The sequence below is a fragment of the Trichoplusia ni genome, chromosome 1 (genome assembly GCF_003590095.1).
Source record: "Trichoplusia ni isolate ovarian cell line Hi5 chromosome 1, tn1, whole genome shotgun sequence".
Lineage (NCBI taxonomy): Eukaryota > Metazoa > Arthropoda > Insecta > Lepidoptera > Noctuidae > Trichoplusia > Trichoplusia ni.
In genome coordinates this window covers 4849963-4877635 of record NC_039478.1, presented here as the reverse complement: position 1 = coordinate 4877635, position 27673 = coordinate 4849963, and the positions used below count along the sequence as shown (strand labels likewise).

The window sequence follows — 27673 nt, the reverse complement described above, 5'->3', positions numbered from 1 at the left end:
TGACTGAAAATACCAATAATGAAAAAAGCACCCGAGATAGTCGTGCACAAAAAAAATAGTTTAACTATTTCGTTTAAATAAAGAATAGCCTTTAAAAAACAAAAGAAACAAGCTGAATATCGAATAATATTATCAAATCATCTAGGTCTGGGCCCCGATTCTGCTATTCACAATAGTCCTTGAATGAATGGCAATTGAATTAAATTCGCTATTTCGTATCATTCTAAGCATTTTTCTAACACAATAATTGTAAATTCAGAAAAAATGAAAAAAAAATCATGATACCGAATTTCCAATTATTGTTTTGGCAAAATGCTTAAGATAATAGGAATAGTTACACATATTTTAATCCAACTGCCATTCATTCATCAGCCGTAGTAAGTAGCAGTATCGGGGTCCTCGACTAAAGATGACGCAAGACAATGTTTTCTGGTTATTTTTATCACTGTTTACGATTTTGAATTAATTGGTATTTTATGGCTTGAAATCGACTTCATTCAGACTCTCGAATACTGGATTAAAACCGACATAATTGAGAGCCTGCTTTTTTCGAAGTCCGTCAAAAGTTTTCGGGTTTCAGACTTGAGAAGCCCAGTGTTAAAAACATTATTAACTCGTAGTTCGGTAAATACATTGATATTCAGATGTTTTTTTAGCTTTATGCTAAACTTGTGTGATATGTTACGTTTATTACATCGATTTGTGTGTATGCGACATTGAAGTAAAATTACAACACGCAAAATATGCCAGATATAACTTAAAACTCAATTCAATAAACCATCGTAATAGTAAATTTAAGGCATACATAAATAAATAAAAATAACACAGTACACCTATATTTTAAATGCTGTGTGTACTTATAGGCATAAATATGAGAAACGATGTTATTCCTGTCTTAATTTGTACGTAACATACATATGTTACGCTGTAACATATACCAAATAAATAAATAAAACAAAAACGATTTCGATTTCAGAATCTAAAAGAATACAGACGCGTACTCTACTCTCTTAAAAATATAATTTCAAATTTCACCCTATCTGGTGATCTTCTCGTCCAAGTCTCCCGTGAGGAAGTCGTTGGTGTCTCTTACCGTCATGATGGTGACTCCGTCAGTGCTGTTCCTGGAGATGATGTTGCTCTTCTTCTTAGTACTTCCGTAGTCGTAGTTCGATATCACGACGCTCTCTGTTGGGTTCCTGTAAAAGTTGATAGAACAATCAAGATTGAAGGTGAAATAAAAAAAACGTATGAAGGCAAAAAGGACTGGTTTTGTAGAGCATTATTAAGTTACAAAAAAAATATGAAAACATGTGTCTAGTACACTTGATTAATTAAGGAAATTGAAAATTGTTGCTTTATAATGCAATTTTTTTTAATACAATTTATAAATGATTAAAAAAAATAACAAAAAAAAAAGTCGCCAATGCTTATAGCTCTAGGTGTACCTTTATAATAATTTCACCTAAATTAAAATCAATTGTTTTTATTTCAAACGTTACAACAACTACTCTAGGTGTTCGGTCCCAAAATGACACTCCCATGGAGAAGAACCGGCAAAAAACTCCCTAAGATACTCTTTAAAAAAATAATTATTGTATCATTTTTAATTTTCCATATAATTAGATCAACTTCCTGTTAATGTCACAAACAAAATTGATCACAACAGCGGTGCCAACAACTCGGATGTTAATGAATTATCTATATTATGACAGAATGATTAATAATGAACAATGTTTATTTCATAACGTTACAAACGGTTGTTAATAAACCGTTTTATCAATGAACTGTTTATTGGACATTAATGTTTACCAGATCCCTTCTCAAAGTTTGCACTGGTTACGTTCCTCAGTACATACTTATAATAATACTGAACTGGCCATTTTCATGGTAATTATGAGTGACTACCAAGATTTTTAATAAGTAACATTAGAAAAGGATGATACGCAGAATTGTTGTTCCTTCTGAATGAAGAAGGTTCTACTATATGTTTTGTAGAATCGCTGCTATAAATCCAGGGTGTAGAATAAGGTTGTCGATAAAAGAAGATAGAAGGCGCTCTTAGGGATAAGACCGCAAATTGTGACACCACACACCTATATCATGAGATGTCCAATGAAGATTATTCTTCATATAAGACTTTCTAAAAGTGAATTTGATAACCTACATGATAAACTATTTCATTTTAAAGAACGAGTTGTTACAGAATAAACGCTAAACTTACAAATATTGTCTACTAGCTGTTGCCCGCGACTTCGTCCGCGTGGTTAGAAGATATAGGTTATAATTTATACCTGCCTTCTATCTATCTTGTAGGATTCAGTCAGCGTTTGCAATGTAAGCGCAAAAAATGTGTTTTTCTACGTCCTCACATTAGAAACCTCAAAAATTGTAGCCTATGTGTTATTCTGATGTATAAGCTATACCTATTGTGGTATGGTTTCATTCAAATCCATTCAGTAGTTTTTACGTGAAAGAGTAACAAACATCCATACATCCATACTTACAAACTTTCGCCTTTATAATAGTAGTAGGACAAGTACACTTAAAGTTAAAACGGTACCGATCAAAACAAACCAACCACATCAATAGATAACATTATGATGGATAATGGATTACTAAAACAATTAATTAAGCCTAATTAATATCAATATTATCTGCAGAGAATATTAATTAACGAAGATCGCAATTATTGTTCAATTTAGATTAGTGGGATTTACTAATGTACCTTTCATATTAGTGATCATTAATTTGTGATTGTACAATAATTGTAGAATTTATAAGAGGCTGACTTAATCTGCCATTAATTTTGTACGTGTGTTAATACGAGTTCCTCGAAATTGGTTTTCTAGGATGAACTATAGAATATTCTTGTTCTTGAACGTTCTTGTTATGTGGGACAATTGAAGTTACTTGACATAAAATGTACTGAGCGAAACCTGATGGAAATTTTATGGGTCCACCAGTCATATGTCATTTTAGTCATTTTACGGTTAATGATAAAAGAATCAGCAAAATACATTTATCCAGTCCCAAGTTCTGACGTAAGAAACAGATAGACGAATTAAATAATAACTGGAAATGAAATGAAAAATATATCCGCTACAATACTTTTAGTTGAATCTTGGTAACTTTAAGTTAAAAAGTTTTTACTACAGAATAAGCCAAAGAATAACACCTACTCTTGAAATTAAAGCCACCGCTTTTGGGTACAATTAAACCAAATCTAAGAAATGCCACAAAAAGACTCCTTGGTAAATTTCACTGTACTTTTATGCAAATGCCCCAATTAGACTTGGCAACATTTTAGCCATAAACCCAGGATGGCAATAGTCACCCCATTAAAACCGTCAAAAGCATTGCACTGTATGATTTAATTCAATTTTCTCGTTCTACGAGTTATGGACTTATTCACCGAAACGAATACGCCCATTTAGAAAATGTGTTGTAACTGAAACTGAAATAATAAAAATAATTGACCTTTTTTGACTGCATCGATAGCCGAATGGTTGAGTTCACCATGCCAAAACCCACTGAGCGCGACTCGCCACGAATTCGATCCCCGGAATTACAAGCATTTTTGTGATCGACGAATGCTTGACTTGAGTCTGTATAGTTAGTGTCTTTTTGACTTGAATATTTGTGAAGCCCTCCGCGACACAAGCACTAAATACCTTAATAAATTAGTAGTTTTTAATTATAAAATGTCTTAAAATGTAGAGGCAGACATAAAAATCACTAAGCTTAGCTAAGTGCCATTCTTTACTCATGTCACGTAACTTATCGAATCGTTAAGACCATTTCATGTATTTTTGTTTTCCATTTTTGTTATAATGGGGGTGATGATATTTTTTTGTTCAATGTCCATCTTGTCTCATATTTATCGCAATTACGATATCTTAACAATTCCCTATTCCATAAAATTTAAAGCAGTTTTATCATTGTAAATGTTTACTTTCATACCCAGTCATTGTCCCTATCGCACTATTGTAAGTTTTATATAAGGTTATTCCCTAACGTCAAAATGCAGCAATAACATGACGTCATAAAAGTATGGCTCCAGTTTAACAGCAATTGTTTCGAATGGTATACAAACTGTACAATTTGTACATGTTTATTGTACACTACGGTTTTATTTCGACAGCGGTACAAATTCAATGCTGTAGAGCGAGCAATGGTATTGTTTTACTGGCCTCGTAAAGTTTGTGAATAGAGCTAGACCGAGTTTGAAATTTTGCTGGAAATTATCGAAACATGCAATGTAAAATGTTCATATTTCTGGTGACAAATTCTAGTGAAACTATTGCTTTAATTTAACTTTGTATTATAAACCTTGTTTTTGTATATTTGTTGTTCTCGACATAATTTTAATTAGTGATGAGATTTTATTGAAATAGTAAATAAACAAGTTTCATTTCCGAAATACAGGTTTCGTAGTTCGGATGCAGAGGTTTTTAAATCCAGTTACCAATCACCTTAACCTTTAATTTATTGAAATAAATACTAAATTATTTTTGTCGTTTCCAGATTTAAATTTTTTGTAAGCCATAGAGATACAACATTAGTATTTAGACATAAAAAGTAAGGGTATGCAATGGCGGTCTTATCGCTAACTTTTCTAACTTATTTCTCTTTCCACACATCAAGTTTAATACTCAGTTATTCTGTTGCGAATTTTAGATTTTTCAATAATTTTATCAAATTTATAGGGTATTAGGTATACCTAAATCTCTTAACATAAAGTATTTTCCTTTGACCTCGATCCTAACACTCTAATATACTAAGGATGACATTAATATCTCCTTGGTGTAGGTTTAATATTATTTATATCTAGTCCCGGAATATCGAGTAGTCGTGTCTAACTTCCATTGGCAGCACTTGCTTTACATTTTATCTTAATGACAATCCGATGGATAAATCAATCGTTCGTGCTATCGTGAAATTTGAAGGAATTTTTATATACATTTTAAATATAAAATAATCGATACTACAATATTATATCTTGATACACATAAAATATACGGAGAAAAAAATTGCTAAGCACGAAACTAACTACCTACATACTGTCCGGCTGAACTAAGGTATCAATATTTAAATCTGTAGGTAATTCTCCATAATTCCATGTTATTAATTCAATCTAAATTTACTCAATTTTTTGTCAGTTGTGGAATCCACCTTGTCTCGTCGCAATACATATTAATACACCACAAACATTCAAACTCCTCAAATAATGTGAAGGTAAATAAAGAAATCCTTGTAAACCCAACCTGTTACATCGATGACGATGGGTGCTCCTGAACGAGGTTTCACAGACCGCAGTCCTGGAGAGGCGAGAGCTGCAGGTCGGGTGCAAGGTGCCGCGCCGGCAGCACAGGTAGCGGTTGAAGTGGGACCTGAAGACGCCACTCACGCAGTACAGAGCGACGGGGTTCACGCACGAGTTGAGGAAGCTGAACAAACGATTTTAGTTTATAATAAGGTTGCAATGGAATTGACAGATAGGAATGGTGAAACTGGATGTGGAGGACGGGGCCAGAAGGCCGAGATGTCATAATGTCTGGACGATAAGTATAGTTGGAATAGGGCATGGGTTTATTGAAGTATTTAAGGGAGAATTTTTGGCTTAGTAGTGAAAAAGCAGAGTTATTTGTAAAAAGAGTCTTTATTAGTTTTTGCTTTAAAAGTTTCCTTTTTATTAAAATATTTTACAATGAATGTCTGCCCTGAAGCTTATCGGAAAATTACGTAAAAAAAAAACACACCAAACGCGTTATTCACGACTAGTATTCAACCGTATAACTGAAAAATTAACTCGATCATGATTCTGTATTCTGGACACGTATCTAGGCAGAACAAACATTTTCAATTTCAAGAATATAAGCCGCAATAAGAAGTCTCTTCAAACATGACTTTGCCGCAAAGTAAAAGGTTTGCTAACAAACAGACCGACTTTTGTAAATAGAGCCTTCTTTTATAAAATCCTTAACCTGTACTCGAATATTGACAAAGACAGATAAAGTCTAGCGGCCGTATTTTAAGAAGTCATGTTTAGTGGACTATTTTTGGCGCAAAAAGAGAAAATGTCCACGTACTTGGTATTTTTGGGGAATACTCAAAATTTATTGCTCTCATAATATACATTTTAGAAAGATATAGAAACATTTATGGACTGTTGGGCATAGTATATTTGTAGAGTAGAGTAAAATATGTTTCTACTAAAGACTAAAAACTGATCTTTATCCCCTTAAAATGGTAAAATATGTTACGAAAATATGGACACAATACTTAATTCGCGAAAATTTTACCATTATTGACATGATACTGAACTCTCAAAACTCTTTAGACAAAACTTTTAATGGCTCCTCGTTACACGTCGCGAAAGCGAATTAGCAAACATTTTATTAATGTACTTTATTTGCGTCTGCATGTCCCAAAATTAAATGGGATCGTGTTCAGAATTTAAAACACAAGCATTTGTTTTGATAATCTTCTATTAGTCCATCGTCTTTGTCCAAATTATACGTCTGAACTCTGAACCTCTCCCAGTAGTACTGTTAATTTAAAGAGGGGTAGTTATAGAGGTTAAAGGGCTTTTGATGACGTCACGTACCTTAGACAGAAGCCCACTATCCTGAGTGCGTGAGTCCAATCGTTGTAATCATTTTGCGCGGTCGGTGATAAATGGAACCACAGCTCTAACGCGTGGTACGGCAGGAAACAGATGAAGAATACTGAAAAGAAGGTGTTATTTAGGAAATGTCTGGAATATCAAACTTAGTTTTTTTTTCTTTGTTTTTTACTTAGAATACTAAATTTATTCGGAGAGTAAATTTTTCCGAAACGTCGTATTTGACTTCCAGAAAAAATATTGGACAAAGAAGTGTTAGTACACTTTAGCTACAAAAACCGACCAGACAAGACCTATAATAATTTCATCCTAGACCTATAGCTCTCACCAACTTAGCCTTTCAATAAACCTTAAACGGGCAGTGCACAAAAAGGGTCTTAACAACTTCGTTAAGAACATAAAAGAATTAAAATAAAATGTCTTTTACAGAACATATTAAAACACTTACAAGGTGAAGTTTCACTGAACTTAATTCTGGAATGAAAAAGCAATTAGAACAAAAAAGTTCTAAATTGACTTAGCGTCGGTCGGTACAATCGGATCTTGAAATAACAATGAAAGATCTTTAAGAGAAATGTACTTTATGCTAAAAGCCTTAAGGTATATGTATATCTTGAGATATTGAGTGTATTCTGAGGTACATAGTTGAAAGCGCAAATGTGACTTTTTAATTTTTTATAACGTTATATAATTACTCTATTTTTTCCTTTTGACTTTGTACATCTCTGACAAATCTCAGAAACAATAAGCTGTACAACAGTTTTAAATGGCGGTCATTTACTTTTACAAATTTTGGAAGGTTACAACACACTTTGCCACAAAAATTCGCGCATTGAATAACTTTTATCGAATGAACATCAAGGATTCCAAAATGGAATAAATAATTTAAAAAAATATTTTAGCCCGCAACCCGCTACGTCATTTCATGATTAACGACTTCGGTTGGGTCAGAAACTAGTCGGGCGAACCCAATAGATAGTCGGCAAAAATAACTAGAAGTCAAACTACACTGGCCTCTGTTATTATCAACTAATACTTTCAGTGTCAACTTCGGATAATACATTTTCTTCATAATAATTCAGGATTACCTCCCTTGAAAATAGAAATTCAAAATCGTTTAAAACTTAGTCCAAGTTTTGGCTCGGCTGCGATGTAAATTTTCAACCAACCAGTTACAAGTTTCTTATAGGTTATATTATAACGTATAACTACTGGCTTTAAGTTTAAGATGGCACAAAGTTTGAGGCTAACGGCTACCTTTAGGAGATTTATTGATTTTAAATCGATACTTGAGAAAGTTCACATAACTGTAAGTATGAAAATTACGTATTTTATTAAGAATACTAGTGATATGGTGATAGTGAATAATAGTTTGACTCGCGACCCCGCCGCATCAGCTCATGATTAAGGACTCCGGTTGTATAAATACGCGTGATTACACTGTAACATCATTTAATAATAATAGTAATATTTTCAAATCATAAGCCGGTCAAGTGTGAGTATCGTATAATAGGTTAAATTAAACTCAAAAGAAAATGGTCATGCATCAAATTTTATTCTGTAACAACCGTTGCATAGCCTCTTTATTTTGCTATAGCGGTCACAGCAAAAGGTAACCTGTAAAAATTTAAACTTTCTTGTTGTCATTGTTCACGAGATACAGCTTTGTGACAGACGAACGGAGGAACGGACAGACAATATAGCCCGATTCCCAAAGAGTTCTATTTTTACCCTTTGGGTTCTGAACTCTATAAATAGGCATCTTGAAGCAGTAGTAAAAAATTGTATGGTCTTTCAAAATTGTTCTTCAAAATAGAGAAAAAAAACAGAGTACCTACGTTATTTATTTCCATGTAGCTTAAATACCTGAATACCATTATTCAAAACTTTTCTCCATAAATGTTTTGTATTTAGTAATCAGATTATTTTTTCAAGAATAAAAACAAGACATTTCCTAGAATCAAGAAAAATCCAAGAACATTGCAGATTGATGAACGTTTATTTACAAACAAAAGACTTTATCGTTTGTGTTTATAGATAGGATATTTAGTTCGTTTACGATCCTCGGTAATTGTCTTACAAGAAATCAAGAGTTATTCTGGCTAATTGTCAATATCCGGTAGACAAATTAGGTGAATACAAACCTATAGGAATATGTAGACTATTGTTCTCGTCTAAGATTTCGTTTTTAAGTTCAGTATCCAAGGTTAAAAGCGGAAACCTAAGGCATTGCTGCCTGCCCGTCCGTCTATCATAAGGCTCTAAAAAAAAAAATATCTATCTAATAAAAAAAAGTAGTAGGATTTTTCACACATACTGTACTTTTGATGCACTATAACAGCAGATAAGGATCGAGGCTTAACAAGGACTGTCTAAGTCATGACTTAGAGTGACCAATTTTGTTTGTAGATTTTTTTTATTCTCCTATTTGCACAGAACCTTCAAGTCGCGAATCCGAGTCGCAATTGCAAGACTTCATGTTACGGGAGCCAGCCTTTGTCCAGCCTTTATCCAGCCTTTATCCAGCTTTGGGAGACAAACTTGGTGGCATAAACAATAAAAATCCTTAATTTGCAGGGTTACTTACAAGGTACTATACCCAACTATCCCACCGATTAATACACGAACGGTTCCAAAAAAGCATTTAAAAGCAACCCTCTCTTAACAATAGTACCAAAAACGGATTTCAATATAACCGGGGCGTCAATAACAAAGTTATAAATTTCAACCCGTCGACAAAGCTGGATAAATGCCAAATTTTATTTACTGACTTACTTTCACTCTATTTTCCTAATCGCCAGAATTACGGCCAGTCAATTCCACGTCATTGTGAAGCTACTAAGCTTAATATGGGATATAATGGTGTTGAAAATCTTACTTCGGTGAGTTATTAAGATTTTTTTGTTAAATGTTACTTAATTAGAGGATAGACTGAGAAGTTTAATTCGTCAATTCGTCAATATAGAGTGGATTCTGCCTTGTTTTTGTTTTGCCAGAGATGTGACTAAAAATATGACAAAGTTTACCTTAATGTAAACATAAAGTACCGGTATCAGTAAATAGACGATCTACCCTTCAGAAAAAAACTACCTCTCTCCACTAGACTTTAATACAATAAAAGAATAATAATACAACCCATGAATGTCAAACTGTTGGGCACAATCCTCTTTCTTTGTTCTGTCTACTCCTGGTTAGAAAATATTCGGAATACAGGTTTCCAACAAAAATTACGGGGGTTTTTTTCTCACCCTCATTCTCATCTCACCAACATTACCTACACCACGGGACAAGCTTAAACTAAAGAGCCTCCTTTTTAACTAAAGAGAGATCATCGGAACTCTTTCGTAAAGATTTGCCCAACATCCATCCAAAAAACTTACCAATAACAAACACCAGTACCATACAAGCGACTGACTTTCTGGCCTGCGCCTGCGCCTCCCCCTGGCCGCCGTGCAGCGCGCCCGGCATCTCCCGCGTACTGGCCAGCAGCCGCTGCGCCATTAGCGAGTAGAAGAACGCAATGACTAGTAACGGTAGACCGTAGTATACCAGCGCTTTGGCTAATGTCATCCACCTAGAATAAGGAGTATTGTTAAAGTTATGAAGTAAGTCCAATTTTTACTAAACCGGATAAGAAGAGGCAAAAATATTGTTAAGTATATGTAGTAGTACTGTTGTACGCTACAAATTGAAAATAATATCACGGGTACATAAAATCATTATTAAAACTCGTATATTATTATGTTAATTCTGGTTCCAAACTATCCATGTACCAAGTTTCGTCTACATCCGTTCAGTGGCTTTTGCGTGAAAGACGAACAAACATCCATATATGTAAGCTTTCGCGTTTATAATATTAGAAGGACGTTTCTCGCATTCTAAGAAAAACTCTCAGTCTTCAAGTTACATTTCTTTTGTAAATAAATATATGCCTATTCATTATAATTATTAGGGGATTGAAAGTATACTCCTTTCAAAGTTTCTGTATCTGAATGCTTAAATGGATGAGGTATCATTAAAACGAGTAATAGCGAAAGTGACCAAAATTATTTTAAAAACAAAATTTGGGCAGTCGTTTTCCAATTTTGGCGTTCGCTTATTATTTTTAATTTTTCAATTAACAACCTGTTGTGGTCTGTAAAATACAAAATTGACAATGTATTTCAACATGTCGCATAATTAATTATTTTTATGAATAAATTAATAATTTATTAATGAAGTGCCATAACGCAATTTATCATGTCATTTTCAGTATAAATTATGTTTTCTACACTTAATTATATTCTGACAAAGCGTTTTATCGAGCAAATATAATGAATATTTGGCGTACCAATATAATTAAGAAAGCAAATTATTTGATTTTATGTTTATCATCACAAATAATAAATATTTGATTTATCACTTTTAGTGATAAACAATTACTATTTCATTTCATTTTTCGTTATACACGTGACATGTATTTATATGATTTTCATTCAAAAAGTTTCACAATGTTTTATGTTACGTAAAGATTTTTTTATATAGCCAGAGTTAGCTCCGACTGTTTGGCAAGCCCTCTTATTTCTATTAATTAAAGTCTACATGCCTACACTAAGCCTTCGTGGATCTCGCGAATGCTTGCCCTACGCGAGATGCGAACCCGCGATACTTGGCGCACAATGGGTTTTGGTGGTAATCCTTACCAGTCGGTCATCCGTGCAGTATTGTACTGTGTATAAAATTTCTAATTTGTTATGAACCTCTTTATAAAATAACTAGCTGACCCAGCAAACGTTGTTTTGCCGAATATTTATTTTGTTAGTTGTATGTAATTTTAATGCCACATTATAAAAACAAATAATTTCGTCCAAAAAATAAAATATTTTTTTTTAGTGTGAGTAACCCTTATCACTTAGATGTTGTTCTATTCTCAGTCCTACCCAATATGCATACAAAATTTCATAAGAATCGGTGTAACAGTTTCGGAGGAGTACGGTAACTAACATCGTGACACGGGAATTTTATATATTGGAAGAAGAAGAAGAGAGAAGATTAACAAAATACACGGCGGCGGAGTCGATCAATCAGTGTGGACATCAATCACTTCCGCTTATATGTATAACATATGTATAACAAGTACTCAAAATTGGTATGTTTCTAAAGATAATTTTCTCGAACCTGGTTTCTCTTTATCTTGTAACATGAAAACCAATTATAATAGTAAGTACAGCTTTGGGAACCTATCTTAGTTCATATACTTATATAACTGATATTGAGTTATAATTTGAAATAAACAGTTCTCATACATAATTATACCTATAGCTGCAGTTGCAAGATGAAAACTGCGCCTGTTACGCCATAATCTTTACTTAGCTAAGTGAATTGCTATATCATTTTTATCAGGCGCTGATCTCCAATCAGCACTACATGAGCGAAAAAGGAAGTTTACTAAAATAGAACTCGACTTTACTCGACATTATATTCCTGACATTGATATCCGAGAATATCTAACACCCACTCCAAGGTAATATTGGAAATGTAAATGATCACGTGCCTACGATATTCATAAAACATTAATTTCAATACTTATGAGAATTCTTTCACTTCCTCTACATACTCAAAATAGCTTCAGCCGTGCGTATTGAAATATATATGAAGTATACCTCTCAGGAAGAGAACCATAACAAAATATCTGTAATTTGTATCTTATAACTATATTTTCACGATGCTTATGTTACCTGCCTTACTGTGGAAAATCCGAAAAGTCCTACCAGACTGACTATTGCTTTTTTCTTTAATTGTATCACATTTTAACACGAATAAATTATTCGTTGCTCGCATATTTGACCAATAAACTAACGTCACAAGAAAGCCCTAGAAAATACATACTATGCGATTCCTTTCCTTTCTTTTTTGAGGGCTTAAAGTGAGTAACGAGTAGTGACTTTTTATAAAATAAATAAACCATTATTAAAATAAAAAATCACTGAAATAATATTAAAAAAATAGTGCACTTATAATAAGCTATTCTTACTTTGGATAACTGTCCCATCCCTGTGGATACGGCGTGCAGTACACTATTGTCACATTAGGGTGTATTTCAACTGTGGCAGTATTTGAGAAGACGGCCGCTGGGGTTGCAAATATAAGAGCTGCAGCCCATATAAACGTCGCGCACACCAGAGGCAGTTTCCGTAGCTGAAACAGGCACAAAGACAGTCAGAGTTTGCAAATCAAAACTTAAGTCAGACGCTCCCAATCTTTTTCGGCCGTCATCGCTGAACACAATATTAGCAGTTCGTCATGACGCATAGCCCTATTTTCTGTTTTGTATGCACTTGCTGATACGGAGATCTTCGTTCCTCCGGGTTTATTTGATCCAGCTAGATAGTAGGAGTTCATTAACACACTTACAGCAGAATTAGATTATGTCGCCGATAAGAAAAATAAATAAAGTACCTAATGATACTGTGGTTAATAATAAGCCGAAAATTAAACAAAGAATGAAAGCGTTCCAAAGTTGTATTAATTAAGGTTAAATTATGATAGTGATGGATCCTCTATCATTTTCCAAAACCACAGATAGAACTGAGAACGCGGAGTTATTTTGCGGTTTAAAGTTTGAGAACCCCTGAGTTAAGACAAGTGATAAACTTAGTTAGTGAGTTTACACGTGTGTTTGAGTTTACAGATTACGACGCTTTTACTTTGGACGCTTCTGTTCTGGTTACTCGTGTGGTGAGGGGTTTTTGTTGAAACTGTCCCTCTCTTTCATGGTATACTGCGTCACGCAAGATAGGTTGGTTTCAATGATTTTTGGGCAAAATCTGGCACTACCTCTCATAGACTCCTCCCTACATTAGCAGAGTGCTACGTAGAATTTATAACTGCAATAAATTAAACTCCCACAGATAACCCAATAATGATATAGGTCCATATGATCTTTGGTTCTCACGAAAAAAGTGACAAGAAACACCATGCGTGCATCGTACAAGGGTCGTAGCAGTTACTAGTAGTTTTAAATAGCTATTATCGGTTATTAATTATTCAGGATTGTGTATTCTATTTTTTGTACAAAAATATCAATTAAACATTATATTATCAGACAGAAGCCTTACTACTCAAAAATATATCCGTAAAACAGGGATGAATAAAACAAGATCTTTCAATTTTAATTCTTGTAAATACCCTAAAATGTTTATTCTAAAAATAAAAATAAGGATCTTTTATAGGTGGATATTTTTTGTTTACTTCAAATATTTATTCTTATAAAATTAATTTTGGAAAAAAATAAAAACCGACTTCAAGACTACACTAACAATATATACAATTGAACTAAAAAGTATAAAATAATATTTTAATTACAAGCCAAAGAACACTAAAGGAAAATCAACGAAATTATTGATACTTATGCATACTATTTACATTTGAAAATCAGTTATTTTTGAGATCGGTGCCAAATGCGGGCAGACGCGTGAGGGCAGAAGACGCTGATGGTTGTGTTTTATGTTTGTATGTATTAGTTTATGTTTCTTTTTTGTGTTATTAATAGATAAATTATTTTATTGTCTTCTTTTCAATTATCGGTTGTTTTTCAATTATTTATGTAATTTCTTTTTGTGTCATTAATATATTGTTTTTGTTTTGCCTGGCACCGACTCCAAAAATAACTGATTTTAAAATGTAAATAGTATGCATAAGTATCAATAATTTCGTTGATTTTCCTTTAGTGTTCTTTGGCTTGTAATTAAAATATTATTTTATACTTTTTAGTTCAATTGTATATATTGTTAGTGTAGTCTTGAAGTCGGTTTTTATTTTTTTCCAAAATTAATTTTATTTTTCACTTTTTAGTGGAAAGTTAGTGATTTTTAGTATAGGTACGCCTACTAAACGCGCTGCCCAAATGAGTTCTTTACCCCCGTGAAACTGCCCAGAATTCCCAGTGATATTTGTTCGAAAGCCTCCACCCAGTCTGTTACCATTTGAGAGTGATGTTAATTATGGAGGCCATTTTGAATAACCAAATATCTCATCAGAACAAACATCTAATTATGTTTATTTTAGTTTCAGTATTGCGTTTTTTGTAAAACTTTGTAAGTGACCTTGAACATTTTTTTTTTCGAAATAGTTTTTATAACCTTTGTAGTGAGTACAGGCGTGATAATATGTTGTGTGATGGCGTAAACAATGCTTAGATATGCTATAGCAACAATTGCGGTTAATCTGCTGTTATTTATTGAAGAGTTCCCCCGATTTCTACAAGATCCCATCATCAGATATTGAAATGGTGATAATGGGACCACACGGGAAGCACAAGCTTTCAAATAAAAAAAGAATCATGAAAATCGGTTCACCCAATCGCAAGTTACGAGGTAACAAACATAAAAAAAAAAAAAAATACAGTCGAATTGAGAACCTCCTCCTTTTTTTGAAGTCGGTTAAAAACGTCTGCTTATTCAAATTGCAAATAATTTCCTTAATTAAGACAAAGGTACAACAGCTCTCATTATTGTTCCTTTAATTTTCCTTACCAATGATTACAGAGTCAACGTAAAATGGTACAAATTCGTTCCAAAAGAAAATCGTAAAAGTTGAGGTTTTTTTACGATTCCAAGGAAACTTTTGACGAAGACAAGGGTAGATTAAGATAAATAGATTGTCAAGATTACATTTGTCAGTTAAGATAAATGGGATGATTTAATTTCTGTTCAAAAAAGAATACGGAAGGACCTTGTGGTTCAGAAAAAGTTAAATTGATAGTATAACAAATAGTTGTCTCGATCAGAAGGCGACTTAAAGTAATTTTAGAATGGCTGTTGGAAGCGTGACAGTGATACACGGATATAGGTCTGTCTCTATTCTACATAATCATGTTACTTTGAGATGTGGCGATAGACCCTTTGAAATCGAGTTGAACTCTATTCGAGTAAATGTTTTTTTAGAAAAAAACTGATTTTTTATTAATTACACTTGGAAAATAGACGACGTTTTTGCTTATTTGGTAACAGCTTTACTATGAAAACTGTACAGCAACAAATGAAGTGTTATTAAAAAAACATCAAACCCAAAAAAAACATTGCACCTGAATCTGGACTCTTATAAATACAATATCGGATTGAAAAAAAACTTTTAAAAACTTAACCAGATTTTAAACACACCACAAAATCTCCATCAAAATACAATCTCATACAATAAAACTCAAAACATTCAATATATCACAAAACGATGGATTCTAGTAAAAATATTGAAAAATTTCAGTCACAAAGCTTCCAAGAAACGGATAAAACGATATAAAATCCAACTTACTTGTAGTCTCCTAAATGGATTTACAATAGCACAGTATCGTTCAGCAGATAGTGCTGTGAGAGTGAACACTGATACTCCTATGCTAACATCTTTCCCGACCTCGGAGATCCGGCATATCATTTCACCCCACGGCCAAGACTCCAACGTGTAAATGGTTGATACGAATGGCACGCATATTAGGATGACTAGCAGATCTGCGAGGGCTAAGGAGAAAATGTACCTGTGGACAAAAGTTGGTCGTTAGTTGAAAAAAGGAAATTTTGAGGTTAAAAAATCGAGTTAAAGCGATCATTAAAAAAGACGACTCCCGTACTAAGAAATGTAATCCTCGCAAGGTTTCTAAGAGAGATTCACTTTACATGCACAAAGACGCCCAGAAACAAAAAAAGCATTAATGGATCACACAAACGCTTATCCTACGCGGGGATCGGACCCGCGACACGTTACGTACAGTGCGTTTAAGGCGGTAACCCTCAACTCAACCACTCGGCTATCCGTGCAGTGGACATATAGTCTGAAAAACTTGGATCGAGTAAATCTTTTAAAGGAAGATATTCCGGACGTATTTCAGCGGCAAATAAACTAAATATAGATAAATATTGGATCGTGTTTCGCGTGGCATTTGATCGATGTTTGATCGCAAAAATAAACGGGGGATATCCGATATTTTCGCGTGATAACAATCGGTTTACCAGTTCATAAAGGTCGTGCGTCACGAAAGTTATTATAGAAATATGTTAAAAAATAGGAACTAAAATCATCCAAAAATATTGTATACTACATATACATATATCCATCGGCCTGGGAGCTATGCGTTTCTTTTATCTAAAGACTCATTTTAAAAATAAAATGCGATTGAAAACAACATAGAACAGCAATGAAGAATTATCTAATCAAATGTACCACTGAAATGTATCAATTCATGAGTTCATGATATTTTGTTTAATCTAATATATCCCGAATCATAGGATAAATAATGAAAAATGATCCCTCTATGGCACTTTGAAGGAGCTCTTGGTACAGTTTGATATTAATTTTCTGTACGAGACCCTACCCTTCTGACCTTCTGATAATTTATTACGGTTTAATAATAATTTAGAAACTTCAATACTTGTAAGAATATTTTATTCCAGTACTTACAGTACTAAGGAAAGTTCTTGATAGTTTTTACAATTCAAAGAAAGTGAAAGAGTTTTTTAGTTTTTCTTTGAGTGGGAAGTTTTCGATAGCATTGACCTCAAAAGATGTCTATATTTTTTACAGATAAATAAAAGTATTTTGGATCTGTGTAATTTAAAACTAAAAAAAAGAACTGTCATTTTGTCCTTGCCTCACACAATCTTTGATTTACAAATTTTGCTGTATTGTAGGATGATCAAAAGCATTTAAATGAAAATTCAAAGACAAGAACTTTAATACGTTAGAAATTTAAGACTAGTATAAACCTATCCTACAAACACATAAAGCAATGTTCGTATCTCCTATTTAGACAAAACAAACCAATATACTGTAAACTAAGGAAACATACCCAAAGTTTATCCCAGAACTTTAGTGTGAATAATTTAGAACCAATTTCCAATTGATGAAGGAAAATTCTTGCTAAGTATGGGACTTATTGAAGTACGAGAGGAATCAAACTTGGATAGTTATGGGAGCTCGTTAGGTAAGGCGCCATCTTTGTAAGTGCAATGAAAGGAAATCAGTGGAACTTCTTGCTTAATGATCGAACTATATTTGAAATACTGTTAGTTGATAGAAATATATAATTTTTATGTTCTACTAGCTGTTGCCCGCGATTTCATCCGGGTGGTTAAAAGATGTGTTAAGACTTTTTGTTGTTTTACACATATTTTCAATTTACCCTCGGGAACTACTTCAGAAATCGGGATAAAAGGTAGCCTATATTCTTTTCTATGTGGCTATATGCATGCCAAATTTCATCCAAATCAGTACAGCCGTTTTTGCGTGATTTAGTAACAAACATCGAAACATCCACACTTTCACATTTATAATATTAGTATGAGTAGAATTGTAATGCCGTTATTCAATTATGTCTGTATTGTTTGCTTTAATTTGACGATAAAACAGTTTTGAATCCATGATCCTTGTTTTTCAAACCAATTTTGCCACTATTTTTCTGTACGCGAATCTAATACTGATTGTATTTGCTACGCATTGAGTTTGCTCAGTAACAAGAGAGGGTTCATCATACATAATACATACGTAATATTCCTTTGAACTTCGGAATTTATGAAACGATCTTGTTGATTCTTTCCTCATTTAACGAATTAAGCTGTGATTTGGTAAACGTTTCATCAAGTTTGGTTCAGTCATTATTATTATATCATCGGTTCATCGAGCCAAAATTCTTCCTACACTGCATTCACTGATTCTCCTTTTACATTTCTCTCTCTATTACTACTAAACACTTACGTATTAGGTGCATTCCTCATGCCCCGATGTCTGACGTACACGATGACCAGGGTCCCATTCCCCAGTACTCCCACTATGAAGATGATCGCAAAGAGTACTGGCACCAGATACGTCTCCAGCCGTTCCCCATACGGTGTGTAGTCATCACTCGTCGAGTTCACATCGGGGAACGACGTTGTTGTTAGGTTTGGTTCCGTGGTGTACATCTTTGACCTGTGGAAGAGGAAGAATATTAATAGATCTTTGGTAAATTAGGTGTAAGTAATTAAAGATTAGATAATGTTAGTTATTTTGAGCATTACTATTTGAAATGTAATTTATTCCTTGTATCGCAGGGGGTTTTACAAAGATTTTATTGACCTGCTCAAAGACACCCAGACTCAGAACAAACATTTGTGGATGATAAAAATTCGGCTAGGTTGCCTTTCTATTTGTGGTTTTAAGTCTGTGTATACTTGAGCTCGTAGTACAAGCTATGTCACAGTTATAAATAAGTTTAAATTAAATTCACGGACACAGGAGACACATTCCATATTATAGTCTCTAACGTTTCATTATCTAAAACACAGACATCTGTGTATAATCCAATAAGATGTTTAATTTAATGCATTTAGTTTGTAGTCCCTGCACCACTTGAATAAGAACCATCTGAAGTAACCTTGTGCTGTGGTGCCATTGTTTACGTAAATCAGTTTAACAAACCACAGTCTTATTATACGAACTCCTACTGTTTGTTCTCGAATGAAACTCATAAAATTCTCGTCTTTATGAAGTAAAATGTTGTGTGTGCTTGCCAAACGAAGATCTTTTCTGATTCAGAGGTATTTATGGCTTGAACTCTAGATTGTCTTATTCTAATTTTCCCACGTTTTGACACAAACACTTTCTTGTTTGTCGTTTCGGTTGAATTTTTTGCAATTCAATTCTGAGGCACTTTCTGATAAGCTAAATTTTCAGGGTAGCTTCAAACCCGATGATAATGCAATTTACAAGTATAGAAACGGCTAGACCGATTTCGGTTAAATTTGAATGAAGTGACATTGCACACGTGGGTTTTAAGGTTTTTAAAAACCTATAATTATTTCTTTTATTGATAGCTACTATTCGTCGTCTTAGAATTCACCTTTGTCACTAATCGTCTGTTTCTTCTTTGGTATAGTATCAAGAAGAATATCATCAATCACTAATATTGTTAAGAATATTCAAGTTTTCTCAAGAGAACTTCTGGTGACTAAACAAATAGGTTACAATGCCAATCCATTTCACTGAGTAAAAAAGTAAAAGTTCTTGAGAGTGTCTCAGCAAAGTTTGTAAAGCGAATAACCCAACTTCAAAGCAGGTAGATTAAATTTATTCCAGCCTTTATTGAAAAAATTGGAAAACTAGCCAAGTTGAAAAACTTTTCACCTAACGTTACTTAGGTAGTTTTCGTTAAGTTGTGATAAGTAACTTGGCTTATATTCCGTTTGAAAATGTAGGCGGCGTGTAACTTTAGGAAGTCAATAGAAAAAGTTAAGCAACGACACTTTAGATACGATAGAAGGTCCGTTAAAAATGATAAATTTAAATAGTGTAATGCGTCTCGTAACCTCAATAATCAGGGATTTTTTAATATAAGATAAAGAATACAAATATTTATAAAGAAATAATCTTTCAGTTTTGACCAAGAATTGCTTAAGAACATTTTTGAATATTGTTATTAAAGTGGTGACAGAAATACATACTTAACACGTGTTTCGCTAACACTGTTTATGAGATACAGCCCGGTGATGGACGGAAAGACGGACAGTATTTATCCGATTAAAATAACAACACAGAATAAAACCTAAAAAATATCGAAGAAACTGCTGAAGTAGGTAAACAATTCGAAATAAAACTTAATAATGTAATCAACACTGTAACTGACAGGCAACGACAACGGCAGACGCTGTGACGTAGCAACTTATTTTAACTTCGCCAATTTTGTGAGATGAGAAAAATATAGAGGAAACCTTGTCTTTAAATAAATCCAAAAAGGACAATGTTTTTCAAGTGACAGCTTGCTCTAGTAAGGTCATAGTGAATCTAATGTTAGCAAAAAGTTTATTTCACGAATCAATTTAGGCAATTAAGTCTTCATCGTTTTGAATAATCTAAAAGAGTAGTGATCGTTTTCGATCCTACTACTATTATAAAGGCGAAAGTTTGTAAGTATGGATGTATGGATGTTTGTTACTCTTTCACGTAAAAACTACTGAATGGATTTGAATGAAACTTTAACACAATTTTTCAATTCTTCAATTTTTCAAATCACAAGTTTTTGAGGTTTCTAATGTGAGGTCGTAAAAATTAAAACACATTTTTTGGGCTTACATTGCAAACGCTGACTGAATCCTACAAGATAGATAGAAGGCAGGTATAAATTATAAGTTATATCTTCTAACCACGCGGACGAAGTCGCGGGCAACAGCTAGTATTTTATAATGATGAATTCAGAACTTTTGTATTCAACTAGACTTACAGTGATTACAGACTTACTTTGATTCCAGAAATAATTTATTATTAAAATGAGTACTCTCAGAAGAATGACGAGGCAAAGAAAAAGACAGTCGACTGGAAACTTGTAACTCTTTGAATAGAGGCTACCTGATCTGAGTAACTGCGTTTAGTCAGGCTGATTTGTAACCTTAAATGACTCATTCAAATCGGTCTAGCATTGTAGGAAGTGCGCTGTACAGACGCGCAGTACAAAATTAAGGTATTTAATGTTCGCGACAACACAAATTAATATTTAATAGAAAACTTTTTCTTAAAACATTATAACAAATTAAGGCATAAAATTCAATGAACTCGCTAATTTTACGTCCCAATTCAGATAATTGACTACTAAATACTAAAAGTACTGAAACAGAATGCTAATTAAGCAACATAATCCAGACACAAATGTCCCAAGTTATAATCTACGATTTCAACTTTCAGCAAACCATTAACAAAATTCCCAGTTGTAGAAGGTCAAGAGGTGACCCTAGTATAACAAAATACTTTATCTCAATAAAATCTAACATTTAAGGGATGAGAAAACTTAGTCTTAATATATAAAATGGTGATATACTCTTATTTGAACAACATTTATTCACCGTAACTGTGCCTTCACTATGAAACTCTTTAACAGGATTTTTGTCGCTGTGGAAGCGAAATAGCACACTACGCTGTGGATAGCGGCATCTCGTTCTGACGGTGACGATAGTAGTACAAGCTCTGGTTGGCTTCAAATAAATCGTGATTGTTTTGCTTTTTTTTCTGGATAGGCTGAAAACACTTCAGACGATTGATTGAAGCCATTTTTTATTGCAAAGCTTACCTTTTGTGGTTGAAATGCGAATGAAAAGCCATGCTTTTATTTTTCAAGAAAAAGCACCCTCGATAAATAAATATAAATGTGTGAAAACCGCAGCAATTTGTTAGATTGGATTTTTTGCATTCTAAAATTACAAATATTGTTTAGTAATTCAATACGTCATTCAATGATTTACTCACGCATATTTATCGGGATTGCCCAACTAGTTTCGGACCCAACCGGAGTCCTTAATCATCTGCTAACGCGGGTGCAGGGTCGCGAGCCGAGTGAACAGACCGTTGTGGCATCTAATAATGAAACATTCTCATGATAGTTACCATAAAAAATAATAACATGGCTTGCCACTTCAAAGCTTATAAATTTTGAGCATGGCAATTTGATATCTCCATTTCAATGAGAATTTCAACTAAAACTGTAATTAAGGAAGCGTCCAAAAATTTTGAAAGCTTTACGTCCATCCCTTGACGTAATCCCTTAATCGACCTTTATGGGACCCATGGGTCTTAAAGACCCATTTTAGATATACGATGCTTTGATTTGGACTCGCAGTCAAAGCTCTAATCAATTGTAGGATTGGCTTGGGAATTTGGGAGATGACCTAAAAATAGATTTTGTTGTAGGTCAGAGATCCGAGATATAATTCTATTTTATCAATTTCCTTTCCATTCGTTATTATATTTTACGCTCTGTACCTCTTTTTTTTTGTTAATTGTATTTTGACTAAAAAACTAGAGGTCAAAGCCAGTAAAAATGCTCTCACTTTTTCACGCAGCAATGTTTTTGAAATAAGAAGCATTGAAAAGTACTGGCGATCCATACAGCTTTAGAGAAAATAAAAGTGTCATCAGCAAATTCTCTTTGAATTTAAAACTTTTCTATTATATTATTTATATTCTAGAATGTTTTCAAATTACATTTAAAGACAATAATAATACTAATATTTTCTTTTTTAATGTAAAACGTTGAAAGGAGATTTCATTTTCTAAAATGCTTTCATTTTCAGATTCACTTTAAAGAAAATAGCAGACTCGTAGTACAGTTTAACAAGACTACAAGTTAAACCTGTTTACAAATAGAATGAAATTAGCTTCCTTAGTCAGTGGCAGCGCTAATTAAATTATATGTTTAAATAACGTAATTAAAGAAATTTATTACTTTTCAGCAGGTCAGAAACTTTGTTGGGTAAACTTGTTGGATGTTATCGCAGTGGAATGCTTTTTCTTGGAATTAGAGCTTCAGTTAGATTATACGGAGTTTTATTAAATAAGATCAGCATTTTATTCGTGAAAATGTATTATGCAGATGATAAATGTAGTTTTATTCAGTTGGGTTATTTGACTCGATTTTCTAGGTGTCAAAGATACATAAGTATTTTTTTTATGAATGAGGTCTGCCATAATTGTTACAATTGATGATTGATTTCAAATTATTAACGCAACATATTATTCATATTAACATATTTCAACATATTTAATTATTAACATATCTCACTACTGAGAAAGTGAGAAAGAACATCCATTCAGCCTTTGCCATAGTCATTAAATATGAATTGAACATTAAACTCACACATGCTTATCTACCTTAACGTTAATCTGTAAAATACTGTTGCTTGGTATTCAGGAAATTGTCTGTTTTCCACCCCCCTACCAGGAAACATATAAACCGTGGGGGGCTTATCACCGCAATGTCTTATATGAGATTAAAATGTACATCTGTAGATACAATGAAGCCCTTATCAGCAAACAAAACATCATAAAACGACGATTACCCTTACTAATAAACACGAAAGCACCTAGTAACCGATGTAAAAGCAAGACAACGCTATACACTGCACGTAGCTTTGTCTTTCTCCCACAATGGAATCTGTTCAGTTTTAATATCTCATGGTAAAGGCACATTATTTCGCTTGCAAAGCATCATAAAGTGGAAATGCCACTTGAATCGGTTTATGAAACGGTCTGTGTGACTGTTACTCGTAACGAGTGCATTAGAGACGATCCTATAGTTATGTGGTAGCATAAAGCCTGCGAGACCTATAAAATTTATCTAATTTTATTGGTAGAATTGTAGTAGGGAATAGTTCTGATGGTCTAGTTCTTTCTATAGATTTAGGAACAGATTATAAAAATAAATATTAAATAAATAAATCTATTCTATTCTATTCTATTCTATTCTAAGCGGTAGCCGTTTTAGAGTTTATGTTTGTTAATGAAATGTTAAAAAAGCCTAAATCATTGCTTTTTGCACTACTTAACCACTTTACACTACTTTAAACCGCGATGTTCCCGTTCGCTCATGGCCGGTTTTTTTTTTCCATAATTTTGACACTGTAACACAATTTTAATCATACTAGAAAAATAAAATAGTTTAAATCATTTTTTAATACTTGAACAACTTATGGAACTATAAATAAGTGTAAAAAGAACCGCAAGACGCAGATTATAACATAAATCAATCAACTGTCCACTGCTCTGTTGGAAGGACAGTTTTGGACATTAGCTTCTCCCAAGACGCCTTATTTGAAACCCGGTCCACCGCATTTTATACCCATGTGGCTCACTAACTGCTTTTACATTCCATCTTAGTCAAACTTAGCTGAAAACAAAATGGGAACATTATAAACATTAAGTCTAGTGTCTCAGGTTTGTTTTTTTTTTGCAAGAAGTAAGGAATTTAATCTTTGTATCGTGGGAGTTGCACATTTGAGTCACATGCACAAAGATGATCAGACTCAGGACAAACATTCGTGGATCACAAAAACGCTTGTCCTACGCTGGGATCTAAAGCACAAGGAATGTGGAGTGAGACTACCACTCAGCTATCCGTGCTTACCTACTAACGTATATTGTACTGCTCTATACCTAATAAAAATTACTGGCTGTACGCTTGCTAAATCTCGCCATTTATCCAGTGAGTCAGTCAATGTTTGCGCTCAGGATAACTGCAGAGACCATATAAAAAAGAAACGTCATCGTCAATAGCTCCGAAAGTAATTTAATTGCAGTTGAAGAGATGAGACGCCACTCTAAACCATGTGGTGCACTCTCTCACTCCCACACCGGCAACAAAATTACTTTAAGACGTGGAGGTAAGGCTAAACCTACAAATCACCGTTATGGCCTTCGCGTCAGCTCACTATTTAGGACTCCGGTAGGGTCCGAAACTAGTCGGGCGATACTAATAAAAAAAACGTTTTTAAACAGTAAGTATAAAAAAAATCATTCGCTTCACTTCACGAAAGTTAAATTGTGTTACAAATACTACCTGAAAATCATTTCTAAACGAAAACTTTGTAATACATCCCAAAGCCCAAAATAGCAAGACCTAAATCGTTTGTGTAATTGCAGGATTGCATGCATACGGGTTTAATACGTTTCTTGATAGTATTTGGGTCTAAATGTTACTTAAATGGTGTATTAGTACTTAAATTGTTATTGTTGCCCAGCTGTACTCCTTTATACCAACACACAATTTCGTAAGCGATAAAATCAAATTGTTTTCTGTTGTACAAATTTCTTCCATTACCCCTTTGTAAGATTGTAACTTATGTAGCTATTTGTCTTTAATGTACGTTTTATATGTAAGGACTGGCTTTTGCCCGCAGCTTTGCTCCTCGATAAACCCCGCTTAAATAGACCGTGTGTATGCAGGTGACTTACTACTTTTAAAAATACTGTTTCTCTTTTAACTCATGCTCAGGTAGCTCTGTAGCTAAGCTGTTGCGTGAAGCCGGGAGTAGCAGATTCGGACCCCGTTTGAGGTTATTATTCCAGTGTAGCGTTGTTAGGACTTCTGGACCTCTATACCACAAAATACTGATACTACTTTTAGGTTTAAAGAAAATATAGAAATCGAAAAAGATATTTCGTCGTGTTGAAATACTACAATAGTCAACAATGATACACGTGGTACAAACAAAGTAATACGAAGAAGCAAGTCTGATAAATGAATCGAACACGTCGATTCGAAATATGTCGGACAGTGACAAATTAAATTAAATCCAGCACCATCCTTTATTGAAATCCTACTCCTTTTGCGGAAATTGTATTAAATGGTGCGTTCTGCAAAGCTGATAATTTTCCATTTCAAATTGGATTGTTTAGTGAATTGACAAAAATATATTTTGTTTTTGAAGATGAAATTGGGAAAAGGATTTTTTCTTCGGTTTCAATTGGATGGCTTTAATTGAATCATGTATTGGGGATAGATTTTTATTGTTTTGGCTTTCTAAAGGGTAAATATGCTTGTAAAATTTTATTTGGATGCTAAATTTAGGACAATTGTAAAGGACTTCCCCAGTACTGGGATCTTAAATTATGGGCACTTTTGGGAGTATGGCTTTAATTTTTCTTTATTACTCTGTACTAAATACCACTACTACTACCCTTCTCTTCGAGAATTAATTACCAATCTTCCTTTCTAGCTAAATTTTGGCTGATTGTAATTTTTACATTTTCTTTCTTTTATCACCGGAGCTGCTTCTTTTGCCTACTGAGATTTTTGTAAGATAAGAAAGATTCAATACGGATGTATGTAAGTGTCTCAAACTAGATTCAGTGGGATTTTTCTCCCATTGAAGTGATTAAAGATAGTAATTTTGTTTTAGTGTCAATTGAGTTTTACGCGAGCTCTTTCTAGAATGTTCGCTTAAAAGACAACGAAGGCTTAGACGGGAATAGTACCTTTTGGATTTAAAGTATTCTGAGCTGAATGTCTTGTATGTATGGAACTTGCAGAAAAACCTAAAAGAAATTTAGCCGTCGTAGAAATTCTGTCACGCTTAGTGTATGACCTCAACCACTCGGATATCCATGATTGTGCAGTTGGAGTACATAAATTGTACCTGTTAACATTTTCGAAATGCTTACTTTTCTTTTTGTTTAATAGCCTATTTTTTTCGAAAGCAGAGCACGACTATCAAATGCTGTTGTAGTTTTATGTCATCTTAATTTTTCTTTGCGATGTTTTTGGCTTATAATTTCACGATCAACGATTCAACAATTAATCAACTCGTGGAACTAAAGGTTTTATATCCAGAGTAAAAAGTAAATTTTGGAATAACGTCAACAGAATAACGTCAATAATTTACTTTAAAAATCAAAACTCACCATTCATAAGATGATGTCACGTCTGATAACAGACGGACATACAAGGAAACCTGCTAATCGCTTTCCGCTTTTACCCTTTGTGTACGGACCCCTAAAAATCCAAGCCAAAAATACGATTCTATTCAGTCAAGCTCATAAACAAACTTGTCAATACATCTGTCGATTCGAATCAATACACAAATGAATTCGTATACAGGGTGATGTCAAAAACAAAGGCATTACGAGCGTTGGCCTGATGTAGATACAACAGGGCTACGGACGAACGAACATGTCGCCAACATAACAACAGCCTGTATGCGACAGATACGGGGATTGTACTTGCTAATGCGAGCCGCAATTGTTGTAATTATTAAATGGGTTTTTATGAAAGGAGTTTGCAATTCATGGGATGATAGTACCTGAAAACTTTATGAAAGTAGTTGGTAGGATATTGAAACGGAAAAGTTACTCTTTGTTACCAAGACGTGGTATTAATGGAATCTCGCCCCATGAAGACCATGTCAAGCCCTTAATTACCACTATCGCGTAATATTATTATTATCTTTGACGCTGTAACTAAATAAATAATAAGAATTGTTTAAAGTTAAGATTACATACAGTTATTATGATTTTAATTTGAGTTAGCAACGAGGATAAGATGCGGAGATGTCGGAAAGTTATCCAAGACGATACACAATACGGTAATCTGAAAAAGCCTATAATATGATAACCACCATAAACATAGATTTAAATACAATCTTGACAGAAAAATCTGGTCAAGTATGAGTCAGACAAAAATATAGATAAAAATAACCTCCATAAGGCATCTCCCAATTATCTAGCTTTTTTGACATAACTATGATTTTACTCGACTGAATGCCGCTTTAGTTCTTAGAAAGA

General features: G+C 33.7%; 1 protein-coding gene across 1 annotated transcript in view; it reads right to left on the bottom strand.

The window, feature by feature from the left end:
• Positions 1-325: 325 nt before the first annotated feature.
• Positions 326-27673, bottom strand: part of LOC113491684 (neuropeptide CCHamide-2 receptor-like) — a 90916-nt gene continuing 63568 nt past the window's right edge. Inside the window, exons 2-8 of the mRNA XM_026868782.1 lie at positions 18350-18562; positions 15917-16136; positions 12642-12805; positions 10009-10202; positions 6611-6731; positions 5268-5450; positions 326-1199 (exon numbers count right to left, since the gene is read on the bottom strand). Of these exons, the coding sequence (XP_026724583.1) occupies positions 1037-1199; positions 5268-5450; positions 6611-6731; positions 10009-10202; positions 12642-12805; positions 15917-16136; positions 18350-18555 (1251 nt within the window). The 5' untranslated portion in view covers positions 18556-18562 and the 3' untranslated portion in view covers positions 326-1036. The remainder of the gene's footprint in view (positions 1200-5267; positions 5451-6610; positions 6732-10008; positions 10203-12641; positions 12806-15916; positions 16137-18349; positions 18563-27673) is intronic.